Source organism: Buceros rhinoceros, unplaced genomic scaffold, assembly GCF_000710305.1.
Source record: "Buceros rhinoceros silvestris isolate BGI_N320 unplaced genomic scaffold, ASM71030v1 scaffold40281, whole genome shotgun sequence".
NCBI lineage: Eukaryota > Metazoa > Chordata > Aves > Bucerotiformes > Bucerotidae > Buceros > Buceros rhinoceros.
The window spans coordinates 8,832-33,895 of record NW_010395533.1 but is presented as its reverse complement, the minus strand read 5'-3'; the positions used below and the strand labels follow the sequence as shown (position 1 = coordinate 33,895).

At 38.6% G+C, this 25,064-nt stretch overlaps 1 protein-coding gene across 1 annotated transcript; it reads left to right on the top strand.

Annotated features, from left to right (window-relative positions):
• Window positions 1-13,460: 13,460 nt before the first annotated feature.
• ZNF217 (zinc finger protein 217) lies at window positions 13,461-24,900 on the top strand. Its single transcript, XM_010145571.1, has 5 exons — window positions 13,461-14,856; window positions 16,996-17,121; window positions 17,973-19,553; window positions 23,105-23,233; window positions 24,495-24,900. Exons 1-4 carry the CDS (start codon window positions 13,461-13,463, stop codon window positions 23,212-23,214), a joined length of 3,213 nt encoding a protein of 1,070 aa, XP_010143873.1. The 3' UTR covers window positions 23,215-23,233; window positions 24,495-24,900.
• Window positions 24,901-25,064: the final 164 nt, after the last annotated feature.

Below are 25,064 nucleotides of genomic sequence, written 5' to 3'. Positions count from 1 at the left end.
GGGGGGGGGCGGCTTGTTAATGAAAAGTTTATTGATCCGTTTTGCCGGTTTTTGCCTCGTTTACCTTTGTCTTCTAAAGACTAAGCCCTTCCTGGTAATTTGTTTGGCATCGTCTTTTTTTTTTTTTTTCTTCAGGGGAATAGGAAGTTTAGAAATTAAATAAATAAGCCTCAACTGACTTCTTAAGCAACAATAGACGTTGCCAGGCGAGGACAATAAAATTCTAGAATATCTAGAGATTGGATTTCGTTCCTGTTCCGTGATACCCACTGGACTTTCTGGGTGTGAGGGTTTTTTTTGTTTGTTTGTTTGTCTCCACACAGAAAACCTGAAGCCAAAGTAAGGTCTGTCTGTACTCTAATGAGCCATCCCATAAAATGTGCTGTGTGACTCCCAGTAAGTATTTGAATTGAAGTGTAATAGTTTTGAAGTGGTGGTGAACAAAAATCTTTATGTTGGGTTATTGATCTGCTGATGAAAGGCGTTTGAATTTGAAAAGGGTTTAGTTTAGGGGTTTTGTGTGTTTAAAGGTTTTTCTTAAGGCAACAACTTTTTTTTTTTTTCTTCATTTCTGAAATGACCTTGAGAGCTTTAAAACTACATCAGTTTCTACCGGTGGGTTTGAGGAGGAGGCAGTAGCAGAAGGATCTAGTGAAAATCGAAAATAGAAATAGGAACTGAAGTAGATGCAGTGAAATATTTTCTTATAGAAGTATGTGAAAAGGGAAGTTTTTGTAAGAATGTGTGAAAAAAGTAGAGAGGGAAATAACGCAGTTTCAGATGTAAGGAGAGAGAGAGGGAGCATATCATTCTTCACATTTTATTAGGCCCTGAAATGCAGGAGTGATATGATCTGGAAGACACAGAAATAAAACGCCTAACTACAAGTTGAATAGCAGGCATTGACTTGCTGACCAGTGCTTACAAGCTTGTTGGTTGGTGGGGGCTGGTTTTGTGTCTGCAAAGGTATCAGAGCACAGTGCTATGACAATGGCTTGCAAATGCTTTAACGCCATGTTTTATTGCTCTTAGGAGCTCTCATTAACTGTAGGTTTGGGAATACGACTAATAGTTTAATTTGTGATGTCCACACTAAGGTTTAAGCGTTTTCTTGGATAATATAAAGGGACAGTTTCAAATAAGTAGGATAAACTGCATTCTTTGGCAGAGGGGGAGGGAAGAGGGAAAGGGTGGAGGAGGGTTTTTTTTTTTCTTCCCCTTTACTAGTTCTGTAACTGAGTCAATATTTTAAGATCTGTAATAGGAATGTGGCTTTGTGATCACTAATCCTTAACGTATTTTTTTAATGAGCAATATTGTAATTCTGTGCAAAATATTTGTATTTTCTATCTCTCTGTTGGGGTTTGAAATCAGTATGAGTTTTCAAGTTTTGTCTTTTAAGTTTTTGGGGTGATGAATATGAAAAACAAATAACTTTAGAAACATGGTTATTACAGTGATTATTGATTGACTTGGCCTACAGCCAAACAACTCTTCTGCATGCACCAGAGCTGCTGATTTCCATTGTATAGATTCTTTTTCATATGTTAGCCTTTTGAATCGTTAAGCAGGGTGGATAGTGATTTAAGAACAGTAGATCAGTTTTTAGTTAAGGTTGTTCAATTATGTCTTCATCCCTTTGGAGCTGGTTGAATGACTTGACATGAGATTAAGCACAACAAAAGAAAAGGCAGGGGAACAACAGCTGCCTCCCAGTACCAGAGCACTGGTACTCTGAGCAGTTAAGCATTTTACCTTTTAGTATTGTGTGGTGTCAGGTTTAAACGTTTAATATTTATATTCGTCTGTACAGGAACCTTAGAGATTCTGTAAAACATCAGATACTCAAATCATGGATATTTCTGCTTTGGAGGTGTTTTGTCTCTTGCACTTTTAAGAAAATTATCTTAAGATCTGATACTGAGGAGTGAATTGATCTCATTAACTTTTAAGACAAAAGTAGCAAACAGTCACCACTAGTTTGTACTTGTTTAGTTACTGTGTGGTAAGAACTTTAAGGTGTGTCCTTAATGGCAACTGACGATTCTTGCTGCGAAGCCTTGTTTATTTTAGGTAGATGTTTTATACAGAATTTCCAGTGGGACAAATTACTACACTGACTGCACTTATTCTTTCTGAAGACTGGCTGTAAGCATAAGAGAATAATTTTGCCATGCTGAAATCAGTATATATTTTAAAATTGAAGCCATTAAGTTTTGCTGTGTGTTTTGAGGCTTTTCCTACTTCCTTTGTTTAAACGTTCTTAAACAGTGCATATCATATATGAATTTAAAACATTCATACGGCACTGTTGGGGCCGAATTTAAATTTAAAATGAATACCTACGTCCTTGTTGATCAAAATAGAAAAAACATTTCTTTAAATAAGTGGATGTTTTCTGGTTTTGAATGTGGTAAGAAGGCTATATTTGTATCTTGTAAACAAAGTTTCATATTAAGTAGTCTTTAGAGAATGGCTTCCAGGCTTTGGCCTTTCATTAGATCACGCTCAAATTTCTTTTTTTTTTTTTTTTTCCTTCATTGTAAGTGAGATTTGTTTTTTGTTTTGCTCTGTTTTGGTAGGGGTTGGGAGAGCAAGATTTAGGGTGGGGGCTAGAAAGAGCAAGATAATAAACTTTAGCACCTTTTATCAGACTGTCTTACACAAAAGGTTACTTCATTTTGGTTTCTCCTTTCATTAGATCACGCTCAAATTTCTTTTTGAGCACTTCTAATCATCAGAAACTACCTTCTACTATATTTTCATTTAGATCAATGTTGATAGATTAATAGCATATTTTATGAACAAAGTGCTAAGTTATTACTGTGATCAGGGGGAAATAAAAGGGAACTATGGGTTTCGGTTAGACTTTCAAAATGGTGATTACAATAAACTTTTAGTGACAAAAATCTGTGAGTTTGTAATTAAGCAGCTCTGGGGAAACGTTAAGTAAATTTCAACTTCCCTTTGTTCTTTGGGACTTTTTGTTGTCCCAGCTCCTTCTGACCTGAATCTTGATTTGGAATTTGTTGTCCTAGTAAAAGATTCCGTACAGTGTCTATGTAAATACCCTCCCTCTTTCCTGTGTTATGAAATGCTGTAACTACCGCTGGCATATGGAAAGGACAGGCCCCCCCTTCCCCAAGGTAAAATGGGCTAAGCTTTCTTTTCTTTGCAAGAAGCTGAAAGAAGAGTTTGACCTTTGAACTCACCCTCACGCTTCCACGCTGCTTTCAGGATGATTAAATAACCAAGGATATTTGCCTGTGTCTTATGCTTATTTATCTCACTTAAAATGTTCTAATACTTAACTGTTGAGGTATTGTCTTTAAATATAGCAGGACAGTACATTTCAGTTGCAGCAGGGCTGCCATTTGCCAGCTCAGCCCTCTTATTTTTGAGGCTCTTGATTTAGAACATCAGCATTCTGATCAGATACTCTTTCCACATCTCATAACTACATTAATTTCAAACTACTATTTACTTTTAAGGGACTCTGGGTCATTTCTGATGACCCTTGACCCTGTTTTTTTTAAGGTGACTTCAGTAACAAAAAAAGTTTCTTTCTGGTGCATTAATACGATCAGGAGATTCTGCTGACTACTGTATGCATGCTTTTAGAGAGATGTGACTCATACCACAAGAGATTTGCAACTGAATACAAAAGTAAGGAAAAGGATGTGACCAAGCTATGAAAGATTCTCAATACTTGTAGTATTTTAGGATTAAAAAAAAGCCAGGCACACTTCTCCAGCCTAAACTCACCTAGGTTTTTGTGCACCTTCAATCAGAAAGCCAGAAATCAATTTTCAGAAATCAACTTTTTTCAGCAAAATTCGCACAAATCTTGGTTTTGCTGCTGCTGAAAACTTGTTTATGCCAAACTGGGGTGTATGTCAGTGGGGGAAAAAGTACTAAAACTTCTACTGTTACAATCATATGACTTTGGTCAGAGCATAGTTTATAGCTTATCATAAATCCAATTCTTTTTTTTTTTTTTCTTGAGGGGCAGCAAGTTGGGTGGTATGATAAGAAGAGACTGAATTTCAAAATGAAACAATGTATGTTCTGGGAAAAAATGAATTACAAATCAAAAATATAGGTGACATACTTGTTTCAAAGTACAGTCTTTGAGTTCGTTGCAGAAGGTGGAATTGGTTATCAGACTGCCTTGAGAATTTCAAAAGAAAGTAAAGAGGAAATGTGGTTAGAATATGCAGGGAAATCTATGTAGATCAGTGTGACTTAAAGATTTGAGCAGAAACCCGTCCAAGTATAAGTGAATAATTGACTGGATAGTGATTTTCTATGTGCTAAAGATTTTATGTAACTAAAAGTATCAAAGTCTGAGTTTGTTTATGTGCAATGGGTACACTCACATTTTTCAGTGTAATAAAGTGCAGTTCACCTCTGACAAACTACATCAGGGAAATTAAAGGCCCTTGTATTGTGCTTACACTAATGTGATAGTTGTGAACTGGTTGAGTGAAAGTGTTGGGGTTTTGCAAGCCTCTCTGTCTTTTGGTAGTCAGGTAGGAAGAAGCAAATTAGATGTGCTCCAAAGACGATGGCTTTGGTTTAGTATATTGTAAGGAAAACTGATGCAAAGGTGGTCCAGAGAAGCCACAGTTTCTGCCTATCTTTAATGTTTGCTTCTAACTTCTTTTCCTAGTAAAATTTGTGCATGGAAGGGCCTGTTTGAAAGGTCAGTTTCTGGTGGATGCTGCCTCTCCTTTCTAGGACAGTTTGGCAATCTGAAGCTCACTACATCATCACATACCTCTCCTTCCCTCCACTAGTGTGAGATAACTTAATGATAGGCAGTTATAAAGGTTTAGTCGCCATCAGCCTGTGTGGGTCCTGGAAGATCTCCCACCTGCATGGAAGAAAGGAGGCAGCCATTTGAAGTGTCTATTTCTAGCACTTTCCTATTTTAGTATCTTCAGATGCTAGTCCAGGGGATGACTTCAGTAGAAGTAAATGTCTTTCCCCTCTGACTGTGTACCTTTTTCCGTCTTCCAAGACAGATTTTTGCAAATACGTAATTGTGGATATGTTTGAAAGCAACAACTTCAAAGTGCTTTGCAGAGGCAAAGATTTTAAGACATTGTTCCTTTTTCTTCCAAGGTACGGGAATTTGAGCTGTGCTGGGTGAGAGAGAGTTGAAATCAGGTGAGAGCATTAGGGAAGATTAATGACCTTAACAAAGTGAACCCTTTGGAAGTGACTACTTCTCTCAAATTCAGGAATAGTTAAAAGACTCTTTTCCTGTTATTTCATCTATGCTGCCCAAAGGGATGCAACTTGCCTATAATTGCTATGGAGGAACTCCTGGCTCTTGAGTAATAAGGAATTAAGTCTAATTTGGTAAACTCTGATTTTACCACTTCTTTGTAGTTGTGGCTGCTGGAGAGACCTAACATCCTTCTGCCAAGAAGTAAAAAAAGTCAAGTTTGCTTTTAATGTGTCTGAAAATATCTTCTTTCAAATGAAAACCAAGACTAAACGTATAAGGCAGTCTATGTAAGGTGAGACTGAGTTGACAAAAAAAATGTATCACTCCCTCCACCAAGAGAGTCTTTACCTGCTCTGGAGAGAACAATAAACTGTTTTGTAAGGTAAGGGGTCATTGCCAGTTTAAGTGCATGTAACTTCTTGATTTAATGAAGTTGCATCATCTCATAGCAGTGGTGAAATGCGTCCCACACTTATTTAAAAGTGTCTTTCAGCCTTTCTACAATAGGTATTGGCCACTTCATATTGTCTAAAGGACACTTTGGTTTTGTGGTCCTGAGAAATTATCTCCTAATCGTGGGTGGGGGGAGTTAGGAAAAAATATCTGTCTGTTAGAGCAGCGTTTCTGAACTTTAGAAGTCAATACTTATTTGTAGCACTTTCTCCTTTAATGCCAAGAATTAGTTTCTTGTATATTTGCTCTTGCTCAGTGGAGGAAAAACATGTGCAAAATGATGCAACCTTATATGTTCCCTGCTTTAAAAGGAATAATTACATCTTTTGATAGAAGAGGCATTCAGTTCACTGAGGAGACACATTCAGCTCATCCATCCTCTGCCAAAACACCCTTAGACATATAGCCTTAAAGAAAAAGGGACTCCACAGGAAAAGGTTTTTTAGAGAAAGGATATCCTTTGTTTCTATTAGTATAGATGTCTGAAATGGGGGGAGGAAGTTTTCCTAATATTGTTCATTATTAACTACTAGTTATTTTCCACTGGTGATTAAAATCCTGTTTGCTAGACTTCAGGGGGAAATTACTTGCTTGTCTGTCTGTTTTATCTGCCTACAGATGAGCTTTCAATACAAAATCTGAAGTGTTTGTGGAGAAATGCCTGGATAATAACATTCTTGGTGTATAGGTCTCTTTCTTCAGTTCTGTTCTCATGACTTGTCTTGGTATCTCTGCACTGGAAAGCTCTGTAGTGTTGTTAGAAGGGACTGCAACTGAGGGGAACAGAGCGGCCTCTCCCTTAGAGAGGATAAAAAGATAAGCCATGAAAACCCCCCTAAGAGTTTAAGTTTAGGATAACTTCGAAAATGTCAAGCCTGAAGGATGAAGACTAACAAGGGGACTTAAGTTTGCAGATTTAGGGAATGGAAATTCCAATTTGGGGTCATCTTTTATGTTCTCTTTTCAACCTGAACGTCTTCGTTTTGATCTTTCCTGCAACTGAAACAAACAACCCTCTTCCTCCCCTTCCTCCCCCTAAATCTCCATTTCCTTTATAAGTACTCATCTTGGTTCTTTATCGGACTGAACTGTTACAAGCTTTTTACTTAAAAATATTTTTGGAACACTTGGTATAAAAAAACAATGTATGGATGAGAATGTTAGGTGTGCTCATTTGCTACTTCATTAACAAAGAAATACCTTGGGAAGTTGTGTTAAAATGATGTACTCTTAAAGGATAGAAGAGAGTAGCTTTTCCCTTCCCTAGAAAGCAATAGAATGCACAGTAATGGAGAGTAAATTATTGGCTTCGTGTAGTGTTATGAAGAAAAGGTGACTCTCCTGCTATTCTGCAAAATAATGGTTTATCAATGAGGAAGAAGTGATGTTAATTTGTTCATTTTACTTATGTTCATTAGATAGAACCAGAACAACTGTTCTGCAAAAGCGAAACTTTTAGATGGAAATACAAAAAGGTATTATAATAACTTGCCAATAAGCGATCAGTGGTCTATAATCTCTTGTATTAGCAATGCCAAATTGCAGCAGCCTGTTCTGAGGTATAAACAGAGAGAAAAAAGGGTTTTTCTCTAAAATGACTTCTACAAACTTCTTGAAACATGAGGAAAATGGATTTTTTTTTTTTTTTTTTTTTTTTTTTTTTTTTTTTTTTTTTTTTTTTTTTTTTGTAAAGTGGAATTGAGAATTACATGAATGTTTCTCAAGTCAAATAGACCGAGTAAAAATGCAGGTAGGGCCTCTGCAGCAGCCGGCACTCTGGTGGGTGTCTGAGCATGGGATTCTTGTTCTTTGCTGGCGCTGGATTATGTAGGACTCAACCTTGCGGAACCTTAGTAGGGTAGTGGGAAAAAAAAAAACCTCTGGTCATATGTTAAACAGTGATAGCTTTGCTACTGGCCTTAAATTTAAGGATCTGCTAACTGTTGCGGTAGTTATGTCCGAGTACATATCTTCTAGTCTACGGAAAAGTAACTTACTTTGTATGCTTAGTTGTAACTCTTCTATTTCTCACTTCTGTTTTTTAAGAAACTGTTGCAGCAACTAGGTTAACTTCTGTAATTGTTCCAGCTTGCTTTCTGCAGTTCAACAATAGCTCTGCTAGCACAGAATTAGCAAGGTATAGTTGGTTTTCCTGATTCTAGCTATGCAACTTTTACTCCCAGTGCAGTGTAGTGTTTAAAATGAGGAATTCAATTGATAGACTTTGCTATTCTCTGAAAGGTGTGTCAAGAGTTTTTATTACATATTCATGGAAATTTTGAAATGCAGGAAGTAGAAATGCAATAAAATTACAACTGATAGGTCATTTCCCAAAGAAATCTTTGAGACTGTAATACACAGTCTTTGTGTAAGTTAATAAAAATAAATTAAACTTCTCTACAGGCACTTAATTGAAGTTTTCTCTGTTTTAATAATCCATTTATATGCAGCAGCTTTTTGGTGTGGTTCTTAGGTTGTGTGGCAAGTGCAATGAAAACAAGATGTTCTCATCTGTCCAGTTCAATCTGTATTTATATATATTTTGTGGTGTTTATAAATATAATGGGTATTGCTGCAAACCTGCTGAGATATTTGACTGAGGGCCATGTAGCCAAATGTGACTCAGTTGTGAACTGAAGTTTGCTAAATGCTCAGGCTCTGGACTGTTGGAAGAATAAAGAACAACAGACGGATGGAATCTTGCAGTTGAGAATTTGCCACTTCTGGACAGTGCCGTTCCAGGAAATGTTCAGGTGTGCTGAACCAGACAGGTTTATCCTGACCTGCTCATTCACCTCAAAGGCAGTCGCAGCACCCACTGGAACATGTGGGTCCTGGACTCTGGTGAGGGATGCCTGTTGACATTTACAAATGCATAGGGAAGTCAGAAGTCAGGATTTCTTGACCCACTATTGTGGGGAGGGATAGTCATTCTTTATTTTCAACCTTGAGATGATCTGTGGCAAATTCATTACTTTTCAGCTATTGGGAGGAAGGATTTCCTGTTTTGTTCTGTTCCTCTACTCAATACGTCTGACTGATACTGGTGTGTCCTGTCTGTTTTGTCTTCTGAAAGTGAAAGACAGAAAAAACCCCAGGTACTGTCTCTTTTTTGTTGAGCTGACACCCAGACCTTCAGCCACAGATAGTTACAGTGCTCGTCAGAACGGCAGATTGCTCACTTTCCCAAGGAAGCAATAATACAGATTAAGGCAACTCTTGACTGTTTTTCTGCTGCCTACAGAGTTTTGAATAACAGGAATGTAATTAATCAGCATTTTTGGTCCTCAAATCCAAGGCATAACACTATTTTTGCTAGGAAGAAAGGTTTTGTTAATAATGGATAAAATCCTAGTGTAGGTATTTGGTTTATAGTTTTAGCATGTGTTAGCTTGTCTAAACAGTGAGAGCATAAAATCATGCCTACTTGTAAAAGCCGTGTATCTAATCGGAGTGAAATGTGTAATCGCCAGGTACAAAAATAAGACTAGAGCTTTCTATCTTACCTCCTGGCTTTAGCAGTATTGCCTTTTTTCTGCTCAGTTTAACTGTAATTCAGTCTAGTTGCATCTGCAGTTTTGTTCAGAAATGCTACCTGCATTTTTTTTTCAGTGTACAGATACTGCTGTCTCCTGTATATGATGGTTTATCCAAGAACAATAGTTGCCTGAACTGCAAACAGGCTTTTCACATTCCTAAAACAGGAATATCTTGCTCTGCTTTGCAGTGCTGCCTAGCGGATGAGCTGTGGCCAGTTCAGGAGTGTTCAGAGCCTCCTGTTAAAAACAATGAGAGCTCGAAAAGTGTTCAGCAGCTAACGCAGGTTGGTGGAGGTGTTAAAAGTGCTTTGAAGAACCATGGAAGAAGTCTCCAAAGGGCTTGTTCAAACCTATCAATGCCCAATCAAATTTGGATCCAAATTCCTGTTGAACTCCTCTCATGATCCATGTGTTAGTTACATGCTCTGTGTTTATATGTGCAGATGTGAGGACAGGTGTAGTTTTTTAGACAGCTGAGATGAGATTGAAACAGACTCGTTTTCAAAGGGCTTACCAGAGAAAATGTTATTGATTGATTGAGGTAGATTTTTCACACATCAGCGACCAACCTATTGCCTTCCGTAGCTTGATCTGTGCCTGTCCCTTAAATTCTAATAAACCTTGAAATGTGGATTTTACAAAATGTTTGTATTATCCTGGGTTAGATTTGAGTAGAACCACATGTGGTAGTCTGTGTTAAAAGGATGTCTCTTCTACCCTCATCTCATCCCACAATGCTGTGGAGGTTGGGAGATTGAGTGTGGATTTCTGCTGGTTTTCATCTTTTTTCTCCTCTCTATTGTATATAGGTTGTAATGCCACAAAGTGGGGAGTATAATAAAGTGTAATCGGTGACTTCTGCATTTGTAGACAGTAGGAAGGAAAAAAATTGATGATGACTCTCAGCAATTCAGTATGTGGGATTGCAGGCGCTGATGTTTGGCTCTGACTTTTGTAGGATGATTCTTGTACCTGTTACTGCAGAGCGCTTACCTGTGGCTCTGAAAGTAAGCGCATTAAACTCTTAAGTTTGTTCAAGTTTTTTATCTTGCATGGACGTAGGTGTTCAGGATCTTTCAAAATTGTTCATTTTTGGTTTGCAAATAAATTACTTTCAGGCACATAGTCGCCATTTACACGCATGAGCTTTGCTGCAGCATGTTAACCTGTTGTGTAAAAAATACCTCTTAAAACTACAGTAGAAATAGAATGAAACGGCAAGTTGAAACATGCAGTAAAACATGCTAACCAGCACCCTTTGATATGTTTTTCCTTATGTTTCACAAAAGGAAAAGCTTTTTGAATACTTCATCTTCAAACCTTTGTTACAGCTCCCTCAGCTGCCTGTAGGCGGTGAGCAAGAGCCAGAAACAGCAGGTAGAAAGGCTAAGCACAGGCTGCAAGAGATGCAGCTCAGAAGCGTCACCCCATAGACTGAACCTGCCTGTTACAAAAGACTTTTGAGTCATTCTGCAGAGAGAAAGTGTTAATCATGGCAGTGATAACTGAAAATGGGGATGAAGGGTGTAGTTAGAAAAGAGACTCTGGTTGCTGAAGATTCAGGTTCTGTTACCATCGACCTGTCAGCCAGTGGCTTGCTCTCTCTTGCACTCTCTACACTATCTCCCAAGACCCCTCCATTCATGCTTATCTTCACATATGAGTCACTGGCCCAGGCCTGAAACAACTTGGGTTTAAAAAAAGCTAGAAGCTTCTTGATATTGAATCTGACCATTGTCTAGATCTGGAATAGAGAACTGGACAAAGAATAACTAAGCTCTGGAGGTACAGGAAACAAAAAATTGAATACAAGCAAGTGGCAACAATAATTTTATTCTGTATTAGGATTCTGGTGTGTAGTCTGGGAGTTTTGGTGGGGAGGTTTGGTTTTTTTGGTTTTGTTTGGTTTTTTTTTAACCCATCTTCATTAGGCTCCAGGATCTTGTCTGCCTGATGGTGGAAAAGGAACTGCTAACTTTTCAAATTAGAACCAAAAAGTATTCTTGGGCTAAGGCTGCAGTGCAGGGTATGGTTAAAGTGTTTGAGATGTTGGACCTACAACTCTTAGCGATGTGTTATCATGTTTCCTGTCCTAGGTTGTTACCTTGCCTGGACTTGACTGCTCTGTGGTAGGTAAAGGTATCCAGTGTTGTTGAAGGCATAATATCAAACCTCAGGTCCCTTCAGCTGGTTAAAGGTCCTGTCCCATTAACATCCCATGGCTGTTGGACATACCAGTTCTGCTGGCAGGTGGCCTTACAGGAACGTTGTCTGCAAACACGTATGGGCCACTGAGCTGTATAAACAGTTTAGGTGCTGGTGGCTGATTTCTGCCGAAATGGTTTGCAGTTTAATAGCTTTAGAACACCTTTTTCTGTCCAAGTAGCACTACTGGTCAGAATAGGCTGGAGAAGGTAATCTCAGCTGCATAGATAACCACTAGATAATCTTTACCTGCTACAGCTACTTGTCATGGAAATCTCTGTAGCCAAACCCATTACAGGGTTGTTTGAATTGTTACCCTTTCTTTGGCTGAAATGAAGCAAAATGTTTCCATTTTTTTCCAAATAAAAGCAAGGCAGAGGTGGAATTGAGATGAATTTTAAAATCCTACTTTGCCCATACTGTCTTCTACTGTAAGAGCTCTAGAGCATATTGTGTTTTGAGGCGTATTAATTCAAGCAATGTGAATCACTGACCAGCTGTCTTTTATGAAATATTTTGTGGAAGTTTGAAGTTTGAGTCAAATTTTGCCTATTATTTTCATTTTATATTCATGTATTTGGAAATGTGCCTCATCTCTGATCAATGTTCGATTTACATGGTCTTGTATTAGTTTGGTAGACTTCTCCTTCATGCAAAAATTTGATCAAGCAGAATCCTGAACTCCGCAATACTATAATTTGTCAGCCAAGGAGTGGTGGCCATTAATTGCTGCTAGCAGACATTATAACTCATAGACTTAAAGATTCCAGTTCGAGTTGTGATTAGCTATATTATAACCCTTTTTAATCTTGTGGAATCTTAAACCTTCCCTTTTGAGTATAATCAATAAAGCACAGTTCTGTTGCATGCCATTTGAAATTAGAAGCATTTCCTTTTTAAATGTAATGGTGATTTAAATGTAAATGTAAAAATTATTTGAATGCTAAACTACCATTCAAGAAACAGTGTAATTAGTTTATTTCAAACTTCAAGATGATCTAATTGTACCAACCCAAAATTGTCACAGAGGTTGTAAATCTGTGGATGCTAGTGAAAGCTTTGAGTAGTGGTATTGGCGAATAGTTCTTAATAGAAAGGTTTATACTGATACTTACTGTGTAGCAGAACTATGAAAGCTAATTCTAAACTGTCTGGTCTTGTGAACAAACAACGCACAAAAAAACCCTTCTTTTGTTCAACAGCCTTTAGAGAACAAACGAGCGAAGTTTTAGTGTACCTCTAAGCACTGGTTTCACAGATTTGAGGAAAGGTACTCTGACTTGCTGCATTTACTTGTTAGGAATATGGTAGCGATGGATTGAAATGTGGTTTCATCAGCATTATGTAACTGGGTAAGAGTGGATTTAGAACAGGTAGTAGACAAGTACTGCTTTTGTGTACCAACCTCAATACAGAAGTGCAGCTATAGAACACAGGGATGTTCAAGACCATACTATTTCAACTCTGCAGAGAAGTGACCGGAGTGCCTTCTAGCTGTCCCTCATGGACTGTGTATAAAGAGAAAGCCTTCTGCGTTTCAAAGCATTTGATAGTTCTCTAGCCCTAATGTTTTCGTTGTTTGCGAGAAAAGTCTTCAGAAAAGACTTTAGGGAAGTCTGACTGACTGTTTTCTCTCTTCCCCAGGTGCTGGAGGTTTTTTGTGGCACTGAAGTTGTCTTTGAGTGTATTTTGCCCAGTGCAACTATTTGAAATATTTGTACAAAAACCGTAAGTGCAACCGACTGTTTCTACAGACTTGAAAAATCAGAAGAAATAGTTCCAAAAAGCCTCATTCTGTCACTGAGAGAACCTATGGATAAACTTGCAGTGACGTGTGAATACAGTTAAAGATATAATATTTTGCTTGTGGAGAAAATCTTTTTTTCCTGGCAGCAGTTTTTTAGCTTAGCGGACTTGTAAGCACATGTTGGAGAACTTTACAAGTGTCCTTATTGTGATCTGTGAGCATCCCCAAAGAACTGAAACCTTACATTAAGAGACCTAATAGGGAACAGAACGTAGGAAACATGCCAACTCAGCCTCTCTTGGCATACATGGACGGACCGGATGGAATAGCCAGTACCGTTGGTGCACAGATGGAGAATAATGATGCCTCAATGACAATAAAAGGAACAAACACAATTTCTCACAAAAGCTTGCAAGAAAAGTTTCTCATGCAAGCTGAGGGGTGCATGCCTCTGGACTGCATGTTTTGTGATGAGACTTTTAAACATCCTGAAGAACTTGGTAAGCATGTTTTAACTCAACACAGGCCCACTCTTTGTGAACCAGCTGTCCTGCGTGTTGAAGCAGAGTATCTTAGTCATCTAGATAAATGTCAAGTAAGAACTAACTTGCCTTCACCAAACAATGAAAAGGACAGTGAAGAACTTAGTTGTGAAGTTTGCGGACAAACATTTGATGCGGCTTTTGACGTGGAGGCGCACATGAAAAAGCATAAAGATTCTTTCATGTATTGGTGTAATGTATGTGGAAGAAGATTTAAGGAGCCGTGGTTCCTCAAAAATCACATGAGAACGCATACTGGAAAGCCTGGTTCTAGAAACAAGCACCAACAAGGTTCTGAAAGCCCCATAACAATAAATGAGGTGGTGCAGGAGCACATAACTGAAAATTTAACATCACCTTACAAAATTTGTATGGTTTGTGGTTTCCTATTTCTCAATAAAGAGACTCTAATTGAGCACAGTAAAGTGCACACCAAAGAATCAGTACCCAGTGGTGAAAGCCCCCAAGTGACTGGTGAGTCTAAGGCAGAAGAAACATCTCAAAAAGAGGAATTTTTCCGATTCTTGAACTTAAGACCAAACGTGGTTCCGGAGAATGACAAATCACAAAAGCCTGTGAAATGGATAGCTGAACTAGATCCTTTCAACACATATCAAGCATGGCAGCTGGCTACCAAAGGTAAAGTTGCAGTTGGTCATGGCCAAATTAAAGAACCAGGACAAGAAGGAAGTACAGACAATGATGATTCATCTTCCGATAAAGAAGAACTTGGTGAAATTTGGAATGCAAATAAAGGTAGCCAGACTGAAACTACAGGGAAGTCAAAAGTAAATAAAAACAACACTTATCCAGGGAATGGTAACTTATCCCAAGTCAAATTTAAACATCCTGGTGGTGAAGTGCCTTCTATGGAGATGGATTCTAAACTGTCCCAGAACAAAGAGAAACCAACGCACTGCTCAGCATGTGGTAAAGCCTTCAGAACATACCACCAGCTAGTCCTTCATTCCAGAGTACATAAGAGAGACAGGCGGACTGATGGAGAGACTTCTGCTTCGAGGACATGCTGTGCTGATATAATTGCAAGTCTGGATGAAAATGGACCAGGAGAACGAATAGAAGGAGGCTCCGAAGATGGATCTGAAGATGGTCTTCCAGAAACACTTAATTTAGGTGAGTAGCATTTTGAGCACAGAAGTTTGAAAGAGCTGCTACTCTATTGTTTAGGAACTCTTTAGAGCCACAGAAGGCAGCTTCCTTTTCCCAGTTACCTGTTAGAAACTTGGTCAGAGATATGAAATGGTGTGGTGAGGGAAGGGGCAAAGAGAAAAATGAGTGGGAAGGAAAGGTTCTGACACTGGCCTTTTGGGTTATTGGAATCACCAAAATAGCCTTAAGAACAGTCACTCCAGTAACAGGCACTGTTTACTTAGGCCTTCTCTGTCTTCTTTCCTCTCTCTCCTGCGCAATAGCAAGATTCTTAGTTTTACTGGATGCATTTGAGTGTTGCATACCCTTTCTTGCCCAGCCCATGTTTTTACAAATAGTATTCCTGAAGAAATCGTTGCAGTTCCACTTTTTTCTCCTGCGTCTTGTAGGAAAGGCCAGGAAACATCCAGTGCTCAGTACCAGCAGTTGTTAAGATCCCGAACAGTAAAAGATAATTCCAAACTTCTTCTATCAAACTGCAGGTTCTGTGTTTCTCTCAAACTGTTTGTAACTTAAAAACTTAAATGTTAGAACCAGCAATTTTAAATGAGTTGTGTAAGGACATGCATGCAGGCTATTAATACGTAGATATCATGTGTGTAAGAGAGATTCACACTGAACTCTTCTTACTTGAATGGTTGCTAACAGTTCTCTCTGACAGAGGAGTTGGGCTCCATCTGAATGTTACCCAGGGTTAATTCTTCATCTCATGGTGTCTTTGAAAAACAAGTGATACTGAATGATTCCTTAATTGAAAATGATTGCATGTCTGGGGACAAAAAGGATTGCAAAAAGTCATCTAGTTCCTGTGTGTGATATGCTTTGAGTCTGCTTTAAAGAACAGACGCTTGCATAAATCTCAAGAAAAGATGCAACGTACAGAATGTCCTGGCACACAGGGCTGACTTTTCCATTTCTGGTAATGGCCCTTTATTTTGCCTCCAGTAACAAAGGAATGGAATTATTACCTAATGTTAACTTGCTTGTTTGTTCTCAGTGTTTTACCCTGAGCCACAGCAGCTCTCATTGTGAGCTGCTGAGTCATGCTTATTGAGCCATTATCTGTTCATTTAAAACAGCCACGGCTTGTCTCAGCCACCCTGAGCACTTCAGGACAGAAGCTTTCCAACAGCACGACTTCAGAGAACTGTTTTACACTGTTGTGGATCTAATGTCTTATCTAAGTCAAGCAAAATGCCTCCTTCCTCCTCTCCCCGCTGTAGCTCTCTAGCCAGCCTTGACTCGGCTGTTTGACTGTAGTTGTGTTGGTGGTGTTTCAATACAATCCGCCAGAGAAATGCTGTTGCTGTGCGTCAGCGCTCTCCCCTTCTTGTCAGACATTGTGCTGTCCGGGCCGCCCTCCAGTGGTACCTGCTGCTGCTTACACTTGAGCGGAGACACGGTTTAGTCTGTGAATTTGTGCCTTGACTACGTGTTCCACAGACCTAGAAATGGCTGTCACTTTCCTACTCTCCTGTTTGTCAAAGCTTAAGCATTAATGCTTCCAGTGAATGAGTACTCATTAAATCGAAGGATGTTGTTATATGGGCATGACATTCCATTGATTAGCACAGAAGAAATAATAATGATATTATTACAATTAATAAGAAAATCCCTCTTTCTCCTGCCTTTCTTCCCCAAAACACCTTCCTGTGTTTTGTCATGGTGCACAGTGCAGGTGCACAGTCTGAATTGTCACGATCACACTTAACTCCCTTTAATAAAATAATCCAGTTTATAACCTGGGTGAATTTTTGAGGTGGGCCATTTTCCATCAAGTTCCTGTTGGTTAGTAGAGATAATTTTTCTTCTCTTTGAGACCTAGTTTTGCATCTTGTTTGTTCTCTGGGGCTTCTTCCTTACAGTCACCAACTCCCCGATGTTACTTGACACAGGCAGAAACCTTTTTAACTCTTTCAATCTGAGATTGCTAAGTGAAGTGTGCAGAAGTACAGAACAAAACACGGTTGTAGCCTACAGGAGTTGACAACGGTTCATCAGTCTGTTTTTTCCTTGAAGGCAGTTAAGATAGCTACTTACCGTGTTAAATGAGACTCCAAATTTTTATTTGCTCTTCATAATATAGCTATTTTTTCTCCCAAGATAAAACTGAAGATGGTTTGGAAAGAGCAAAAGTTAAAAACCTTGGAGCCTCCAGAGAATGCAGCTACTGTGGAAAGTATTTTCGGTCAAATTATTACCTCAATATTCATCTCAGAACTCATACAGGTAAATGGGCTTCACCTTTGTGGGAGAGGAATGCAATTGGATGGAATGTTTGGTTTTGCTTAAAACCAGAAGTTGCCCGCAAAATTATTGATACTGAGAACAGAGTTTTCTCTAATGCAAAAAAAAAAAATAGATGAAATTGAAATTTCTTAGAAGGAATTATTTACATAAGTGTAATAATTTTGAATAGGGCTAATTACATTGAGTACTGTTAAGAACACAATATATTTTAAAACTTTTATTCTTCCTGCTTTTGGCAGTCTGGCAAGAAGTTACTGGGCTTTGGGGGGGATTTTGTTTGGGGTTTTTTTTATTTAAAAATGCACCTGTTTCCCAGGCACTAAGTTGATCATCTGCCAGTTGTTGCTACCTGGGAAAAAGCTGTGTCTATTTTTCAGTTTAGCTTTTTATTTTCCATAGCCAGGCACACTCTTCCTACTTCTGTTAATGTATGTCCCTGTTTCTTTTGAACTGGCTCTATTTATAGATGAACTGTAACATTTGTGTTGTTGAGTAGCATACTTGTGGTATGATCAAGGGCTACAAATTGTTGTTGACCCACAGATACACTTCTCGCTTATCTCTGCCAAACATATTGTCAGCTACCATCTTCATAACATAGCCAACACATGGAAAATATCTTCAGCATAGCCAGAAGATGTCACTGTAGTTAGCAAAAGCAGGAGGATGTTGTTTAAATGATTTAGATGAGTTTGGGAATTAATGTGTATGTGGAAGAGAAAAGAAAAAAAACTATTTTACTGTTTTTTAGTCCACATTATTCTCTTGTCTTTCGTATTCAAGATTTCAAATCGAATTGTATCAAGCTTACTGATAAAACTGTGTTTCAGGTGAAAAACCGTACAAATGTGAATTCTGTGAGTATGCAGCAGCACAGAAAACTTCACTGAGGTATCATTTAGAGAGGCATCACAAGGACAAGCAAGCTGATAGTGCAGCAGATGTGAAAAGTGACAGCAAAGTTTCATTACAAAGTCAGGAGATGGAGCTCAGGCTGACTGCTGATGGTGCTCAAGAAACCAAAAATTCTAAGAGGCTTTTTGATTGTGCCAAAGATACTGGGGGCTGCATACCTGCCAAGCAGCAAAAGGAAGTTCTGTCCTTGAACAATGCAATGGGCAGTACAGTCCTTTTAAAAATGAAAAATAATTCTAGAGAATTGAACAAAGTTTCCATTTGTAACAATTCAAATCAAATACTCGAGAATGTGTCTACTTCTTACCCGGAGAAACTAAAGGAAACAAAGGAAGCTCAGCCCAATGTTCCTCATAAAAGAGAGCGAGCAGCCTCTGTGGCATCAGATGGAGATGACGTCCTGTATGTTTGTGCTTTAAAGGATGGAAAAAATGTGAATGATGTGCGAGAGTGCACTGAAAACTACAAACACAAATCCATGGTGGACTCGCAAGAAAAGCCCTTGAACTTATCCATTGGGTCTTCACAAGAATGTTCAGTGGTTTCAACTAAAGGCCTGGTAGCACCCATCACCTGTCCATTTTGTACTTACAGAACAGTTTACCCAGAAGTCCTAATGATGCACCAGAGGCTGATGCATAAATACAATCCTGACACCATTAACAAAACTGGCTGTAAAAGCAAGGCTCTAGCTAAAGGCAGACGCACTGGATGCCCTCCAGCTCTCCTTGGTAAAGATGTGCTTCCTCTGTCTTTTAATGCTAAGAGAAGTAAGACTTCCCCGTCTACCCAGCAAAAACCATTGCAAACGGGAAAAGCTAAACAGTGTCACCCTCCACAGAACAAAATCCCTGTGTTTTCAGTGACTGACCCAAGCAGCACAGCCCCAAGTAACCTCAAGTTTCATAAACAGCAAAGTACTATTGGAGCTCAGGCAAATAACTATAGACAACCTCAGCAAGAAATGCACTCCAGTTCCAGTATCTCTCCGGTATTGGACAGAGTAAAAAGATCTGAATCTAAAGTAAAAGCTCCAAGTGCCCCTGTGTCTCTATCTGGTGCAGTAAGCAGCAGTACGAATGGGGCTCTTGACTCTCACCTAAATGAATCTGCCTGGTCTTGTCATCGAGGAAGAGACTATCTTTGTAAATCCGTGAGCAATGTAAATCTAGACTACGGTGAAACATCTTCTAAACGCATGAAACCTAATCTGTTAGCAGTGGAACATATTGACTCTCCAATGGCTAATTACAGAAGATACGAAACAAGCAGATTTCGTGTTGCAAACAGATATGCAAATCTGCTACCTCAGGAATGTTCTGGCACCAAACCTGCATCCTCTGTTTTGCCAACCAAACAAGGGCTTCTGCATTCAGATGAGGTTGAACCTCCTAATGTATTGACTGTTCTCAAACCTTATGAGACATATAGCTCTGGATCACTTTACAGTTCTTCTGGATCTAGCAATGGCCAAGTAACCAGCTCTACAGTAGAAGGTACTGTATCTCCTTCCTAGTTAAATGTCTTACACCATTACAAAGGAAGGTGAATGAAATATAAATAAATGTGTACCCACCTTGAAACAGAGAAAATAAAGCTGTACTTAGCATTTCACCAAGCCCAGGCATTGCTTGGATTTTAAATTTAAAATCCAGGTTCAGCAAACTTCTGGCTTGGGGAATTAGGCATGGAAGGTCTGAATTTTAAAGGGAGATTTAAAATCTCTCAAGTTCCCTCTTCCCCGCTGCCATGGGTCTCTGATAGCAAACATGTATTGTTTGCTCATCAGAGCACTCCAGACATGGTAACTAATTCAGGGTATGGAAAGAGTCTTCCTGCTTTGTATACAAGAAGTCTTGGGCCACCAAGGCTGTTGTCGTTAACAATAGTTCCCTTCAATTGCAGAAAAGGATTTAATACAAATAATAAAACTGTGATTTAAATCTTATACCTCTGTTCTTCAATGGGATTTTGTAATGTTTAGTTTTTAGTAGGAACGGAATGCTTTGTTAAATAAAGACAACATATTTCCGCTGTGCTAATTATGGTGTCTCATTGCACTAAGTAGTTAAAGCTTGGTGGAAAATTCTGGGCGTGGTGGAGATAAATGTGTTGTATTTGGAAAACTTTAGTACTTATATGAAATGCATGTGCTTTGTGTTTTGTTCTTAGTCAACGTTTTCAAAACTTACCAGAAGGCCAAGATTAAAAGGTGCTAGGTGATATTTAAGCAGTTGTCTGCCTATTTGTAGAAGATGGTATTCATGATCTGAGGTTGGTATGGACTTGAGCTATAAATATAGGACTTTGGATTTTGAAATGAAGATCTTGTTATGCGTAGTCTTAAAGTCTCCGCTAAGTTCTTAAACTCTGCGAATCCTCCCATTCTCTGGAAGCAGTAAGGTTATTCTGGAGTAGTCTGGGTTCATAACAAGCAGGGGTGTGTTTCCTTAGGTCAGAGCGAACTGCAAAATACTAAATTTGCATGTAGTTATCTGGCAAAAAATGTATTTGCTAACGCTGTTCTGGTGCTTGTTTTAAGGCTGTGAGCTTCGTACAAATTCAGCCTTGCTTGTGGGTTATTGAAGGATGAAGGGAAGTTACAGTTCAGTTTGCAGTCTGGGGAGGGAGTGAGTAAAGGAAAAGTCAGATCACAGTTGACTCACTCAGGTGGTTGTGAAATGGAGTTAATTCCTAGTTTCATGAAGCATTGTTGGAGTACCATCAAGTGTACCACGAATTGCTATGGGGAATGGGAAATGGGTGCTAGGTTATGCATAGAGTGCAGCAGGATGGGCAGAAGGACAAATGTTGCTGTCTCTTTGATTCCTAGTGATGAGAGAATGAGATACAAACAGGGTTTTTTCTGAGCACAGGAGTTGTAAATTCCACAGCTGCATGAACAGCACTTTGCAAGACTTTTTAGTCTTTCAGTGACAAATTAATTGTTGATAGCAGCTAAGAACTTGGTGTGTGATCTCAGTGTGTGGTGGAGGACTATAATGCTATTAATTTGCCCTGACTAGGGACTTGTGCTTCATGGCATTGATATCTGCTGAGCAGATAGAACATTCAGGGTTTTGAGGGAATGCTCATGATGTTGTATAAAACCCTGTTAATTTTCTTGAAAACAGGAAGGGGAAGTCTAAAAAGTCTTGCAGCTGCAACCAGCTAGACAACCAGTCTGTACCCCAAGGACTAGATGGTGGGCAGCGTCTTGCTGCATTTCAGCAGTAGCGTGTGTTGGGGATAGGGACGTTGTCTTACTGTGCCAGCACTCTTGGTGAGGTTAGCCTGCCGAAGTCACAGGTGAAGCAATACTATTTTTAAACAATTACTTCACTGGAATCCGCCTTGTTCTTCGTTTGAAAGCTCCACCTGTCTGGCAGAAAAATTGCTGTGGTAGGCTTTTCTTCTTTGGTACAAGACTGGAGACCATAGCTTGTAGTTAAGAACTTTCTGCTTTTTCTTGTTATTTAGAGCTGTGAAAACTATGGCAGCAATTAATGTGACAGTATTGATGTCATGGAGATAAAGATTTCATTGTTCATTTCACAGTGCTGTCTGAGGGAGAGAAAAGCAACTTTTTATGGCTGTTACCTACACTGGAAAGAGTTATGAAACAAGACCCCCTCCTTGGGTTTTTGTAGCAACTTCAATAAAAGCCCTGTGCAATAAAGAGTAGGTTTTTAAGGCTAGTTTCCTACTTTCCCAACCATTCTGCCTAGAATTATCCAAACCTTGAGGGTTGTTTGAGAGGGTATAGGGTAGCAGGTGGGCAAACCTCTTAGTATCAGAGTTTTAATGCGGGTGGAGACAGGGAAGATGAAAGTTTCTGCAAATTCCTTTTTTGTGATACTATAAAACATGACATCAAAACCTTTTTTAAGGGCCTATGTGCCTTGTGGCAACATTACTTAGGTCCTATGAGCATGTTATGTCACATGTTAAATGCTGGATCAAGTTGTCGTGAGAATACGTTCCACTTGGCAAACTGGATTAAAGCATGATGCCTCCCGTTACTGCTTGTAAGCTCTGGCATTCCGCGTTGCCCTGAAGAGACAGAAACGTTCTGAAACCACTCAGTTTGTGTTATTTTCAAATTAGTTGCCTTTGCAATGGCAACACGCTATCAAGGATAACCTGTTGGCTGATTGATCTGGCAGAGGCTGCAAATCAAAGACAATTGCTCATGACACACTCCAATGGCTTTGTAGATTCTGTTGAAATATTAATTTAGCTTTGCCATTTTAATTTAATTAAAGCTTGCTAGGTTTTTTCAATGCCGCATTTAAAGCTTTCGTGGAATATGGATGGCAGTTGGGCTTTTTGTATCCTGTGGGAGTAATGATTCTTGACTTTCTTCCTTAATTTTATGAAGTGTTTTTGACTGCTTGCTTAAGCTAATAAGACTTAATATGGAACAGGCATTGATTTCACATGTATAAATCTGAATTAACGCTCTCAGATAAACATGAAATTACGTGTATACTAGGCTGAAAATTGCTTAACAAAGGTCTTCAAGTAAACATATATTAACACTCTTTAAAGTGTCACAGTTGCTATATAATGTATGATGGCAATAATGTAATATACCTGTTTTTTCCTCTCAAATACTCATATTCAAAAATTCAGTTTTCAAACAAATACAGAAACTGGGTCTGTAGGCATCATACTACAGGAAGTACTGCAGTACTTAAAGCTTCTTAAGGTGAAGCTTGCTGTAGGATGAGTTGAGCAGAGACATTTCTATTTTGCAAATAAAATGAGCAAAATCTGGAAAGATAGACATCATATGTATACAGTTTAGAACAAAATTGTTAAATTAATACTTTCCACTTCCTTGTATTTGTTCTGGATGCCCAATTTCCTATAATCTTTAAATAGGACTAGGAATATGTGTTGTCTTGGGCCCTGCTTGTGAGATGATTTGCGGGTAGCATCTGTGGTTTTCTGGGGTTCTGGATGTTGACGTAGACGTGCTCACAAGTGAATGTCTGACCAATTAGATTAGCAAGAAATAATGTTAATTTTTATCTTTTGTCAGGAAAGAGATCAGTGTCATACCAACACTTACCTAGCAGCGTGCTACAAAAGCGAAGTTATGAAAGTTTCATTGGTAGTGCACACTTTCGACCAAGTGACAAGAAGAATTAATAATTTACTTCAAGAAATGGTAAATGAACTTTTTGAACTTGTTACTTCAGTGTTACATTATGTGCTCATAGCATCGAAGGTTGCTGCATAGCACAATGCAAGGTTGTGAAAGTCTGAACCAGAACAGCTGAAAATACAAACTCTCTCTCTCTTAGGAAGTCAACAAAACACTGGGGTAGCAGCATTAGTACTTTATAACAGTGTTAATGGCTAAAAAGTACATAGATGCTTCTTTTCTAAAAATAGTGGGAGGGCTAATGTAATATATATTTAAATGTATATTTATTTAAATGTATACATTAGTTACAGTTTCAGTGGGTAGTGTTCAACAAAAGGGCTTTCCCCTGAAGTCAGTGCTCGAAGGTGAGGAGAACTAGAAAAGAGAGGAAGTGCCTGTTGTCACAATTCATGAATCCTGCGAGAGGTTCTCTTGGTTAGTCCTTCCTGAGAACAGACATTACTCATCTTACAACCTCTGAAGATTGCGAGGATTGCCTCAAACAGCAAGACTTTTTGGTGGATTATTTCACAGAGAAGTAAGGGCTTCCTGATAGCTCCTTGACAGTTTATCTTTGTCTGCTGGAGAGGTTATTCCATACAGTTTTCCCTTTGTTTGACTAAGTGGTGGGTGTAGCCTCTTAGGGAAACAGGTCAAGTGAAAAGAATTAGCCTGGTGTTCTGAATTCCTTCATCTCTCCAGTTCTGTAGCTGTATCTCAGAACTTAACAACCCCATTGTGTTTGCAACATCCTTAGCTACTAAGGAGATAAGCACTCTATAAGACTATAAATAAATACAGATATATGCTTTTTTTTTCAAACTCAGAGATAATTTTCCTCATTCAAATTTAAGGTGATATGTCTGGACCAGCACACACTGTTTTATGGAAAGATTTTACCTATCTGGAGAGCAGAGCTATCTGACATCTAGTTGACAGCTTTTAAGATACTTTGCTTTATTTCTTTATGTTCTTCTAATCTTACTGCTTTTATTGTCCCCCTACTAAGCATATTTTTGTCTAATTCTGCTTTTTTTAAGCTAACTCAATTTCCTGCCTGTATTTCTTCTTGGGGCTGGATTATCTTCAAGAGTAGACTTGATTGCAAGCTTTTATTTAGCAAATAGAAGACAAAGAACTTATATGACAACATCAATTTCTAAAAGAAATTACCTTTGTTTTAAAAATACTCCTACAACAAAAAAAAGTTGTACCGTTTTATAGTTGTGTACCACTATGTATACCACCAACTATTTTTTTTTCCTCCTTTTTTCCCCCCTAGGTTTAAGGACAAAAGTGCGTGTTCTATGGAGATACACCCACAGTTCATCCATTGAGGACAAAAATGACAAAAGCTACTGAACTAAGCTGTGATTGTACTGTATATAAAACACTACAGTTTAATACTGGTTCTGTTAACATTTTGTACCAAATAGCCATGAAAAGTAGTCTAAACAATTGAATTATGAAGGTGTGTGGAGAATGTATATCTTGACATTGACTTTTGAGTATTTTTCATTAGAATTAATTGACCAAATATTAGGTAGGAATTATATTTTTACATACTTGAGCGCTGCTGAAGAGTTTCTCTTGGAAAGAATATATAATCATTGCACCTCAGGTAAACTGTAAATACTGAAGTTGAAATCCTGTTGGCTTAATGCTCCTTTTTCATAAAGGTGAAAGTTTCTCATGTTTTTTTTCTGTTGAACTATGTTAGTTTTTAAACAACTTCCACAAATTGTCTGAAAGTGTCCAGCTTATAAATATTGTGAACATCAAATCAACGGTGCTGACATTACGCTCATCGGCCTTGTTCCTGTTAGGACCATAATGTGTCGGAGGGATCTCT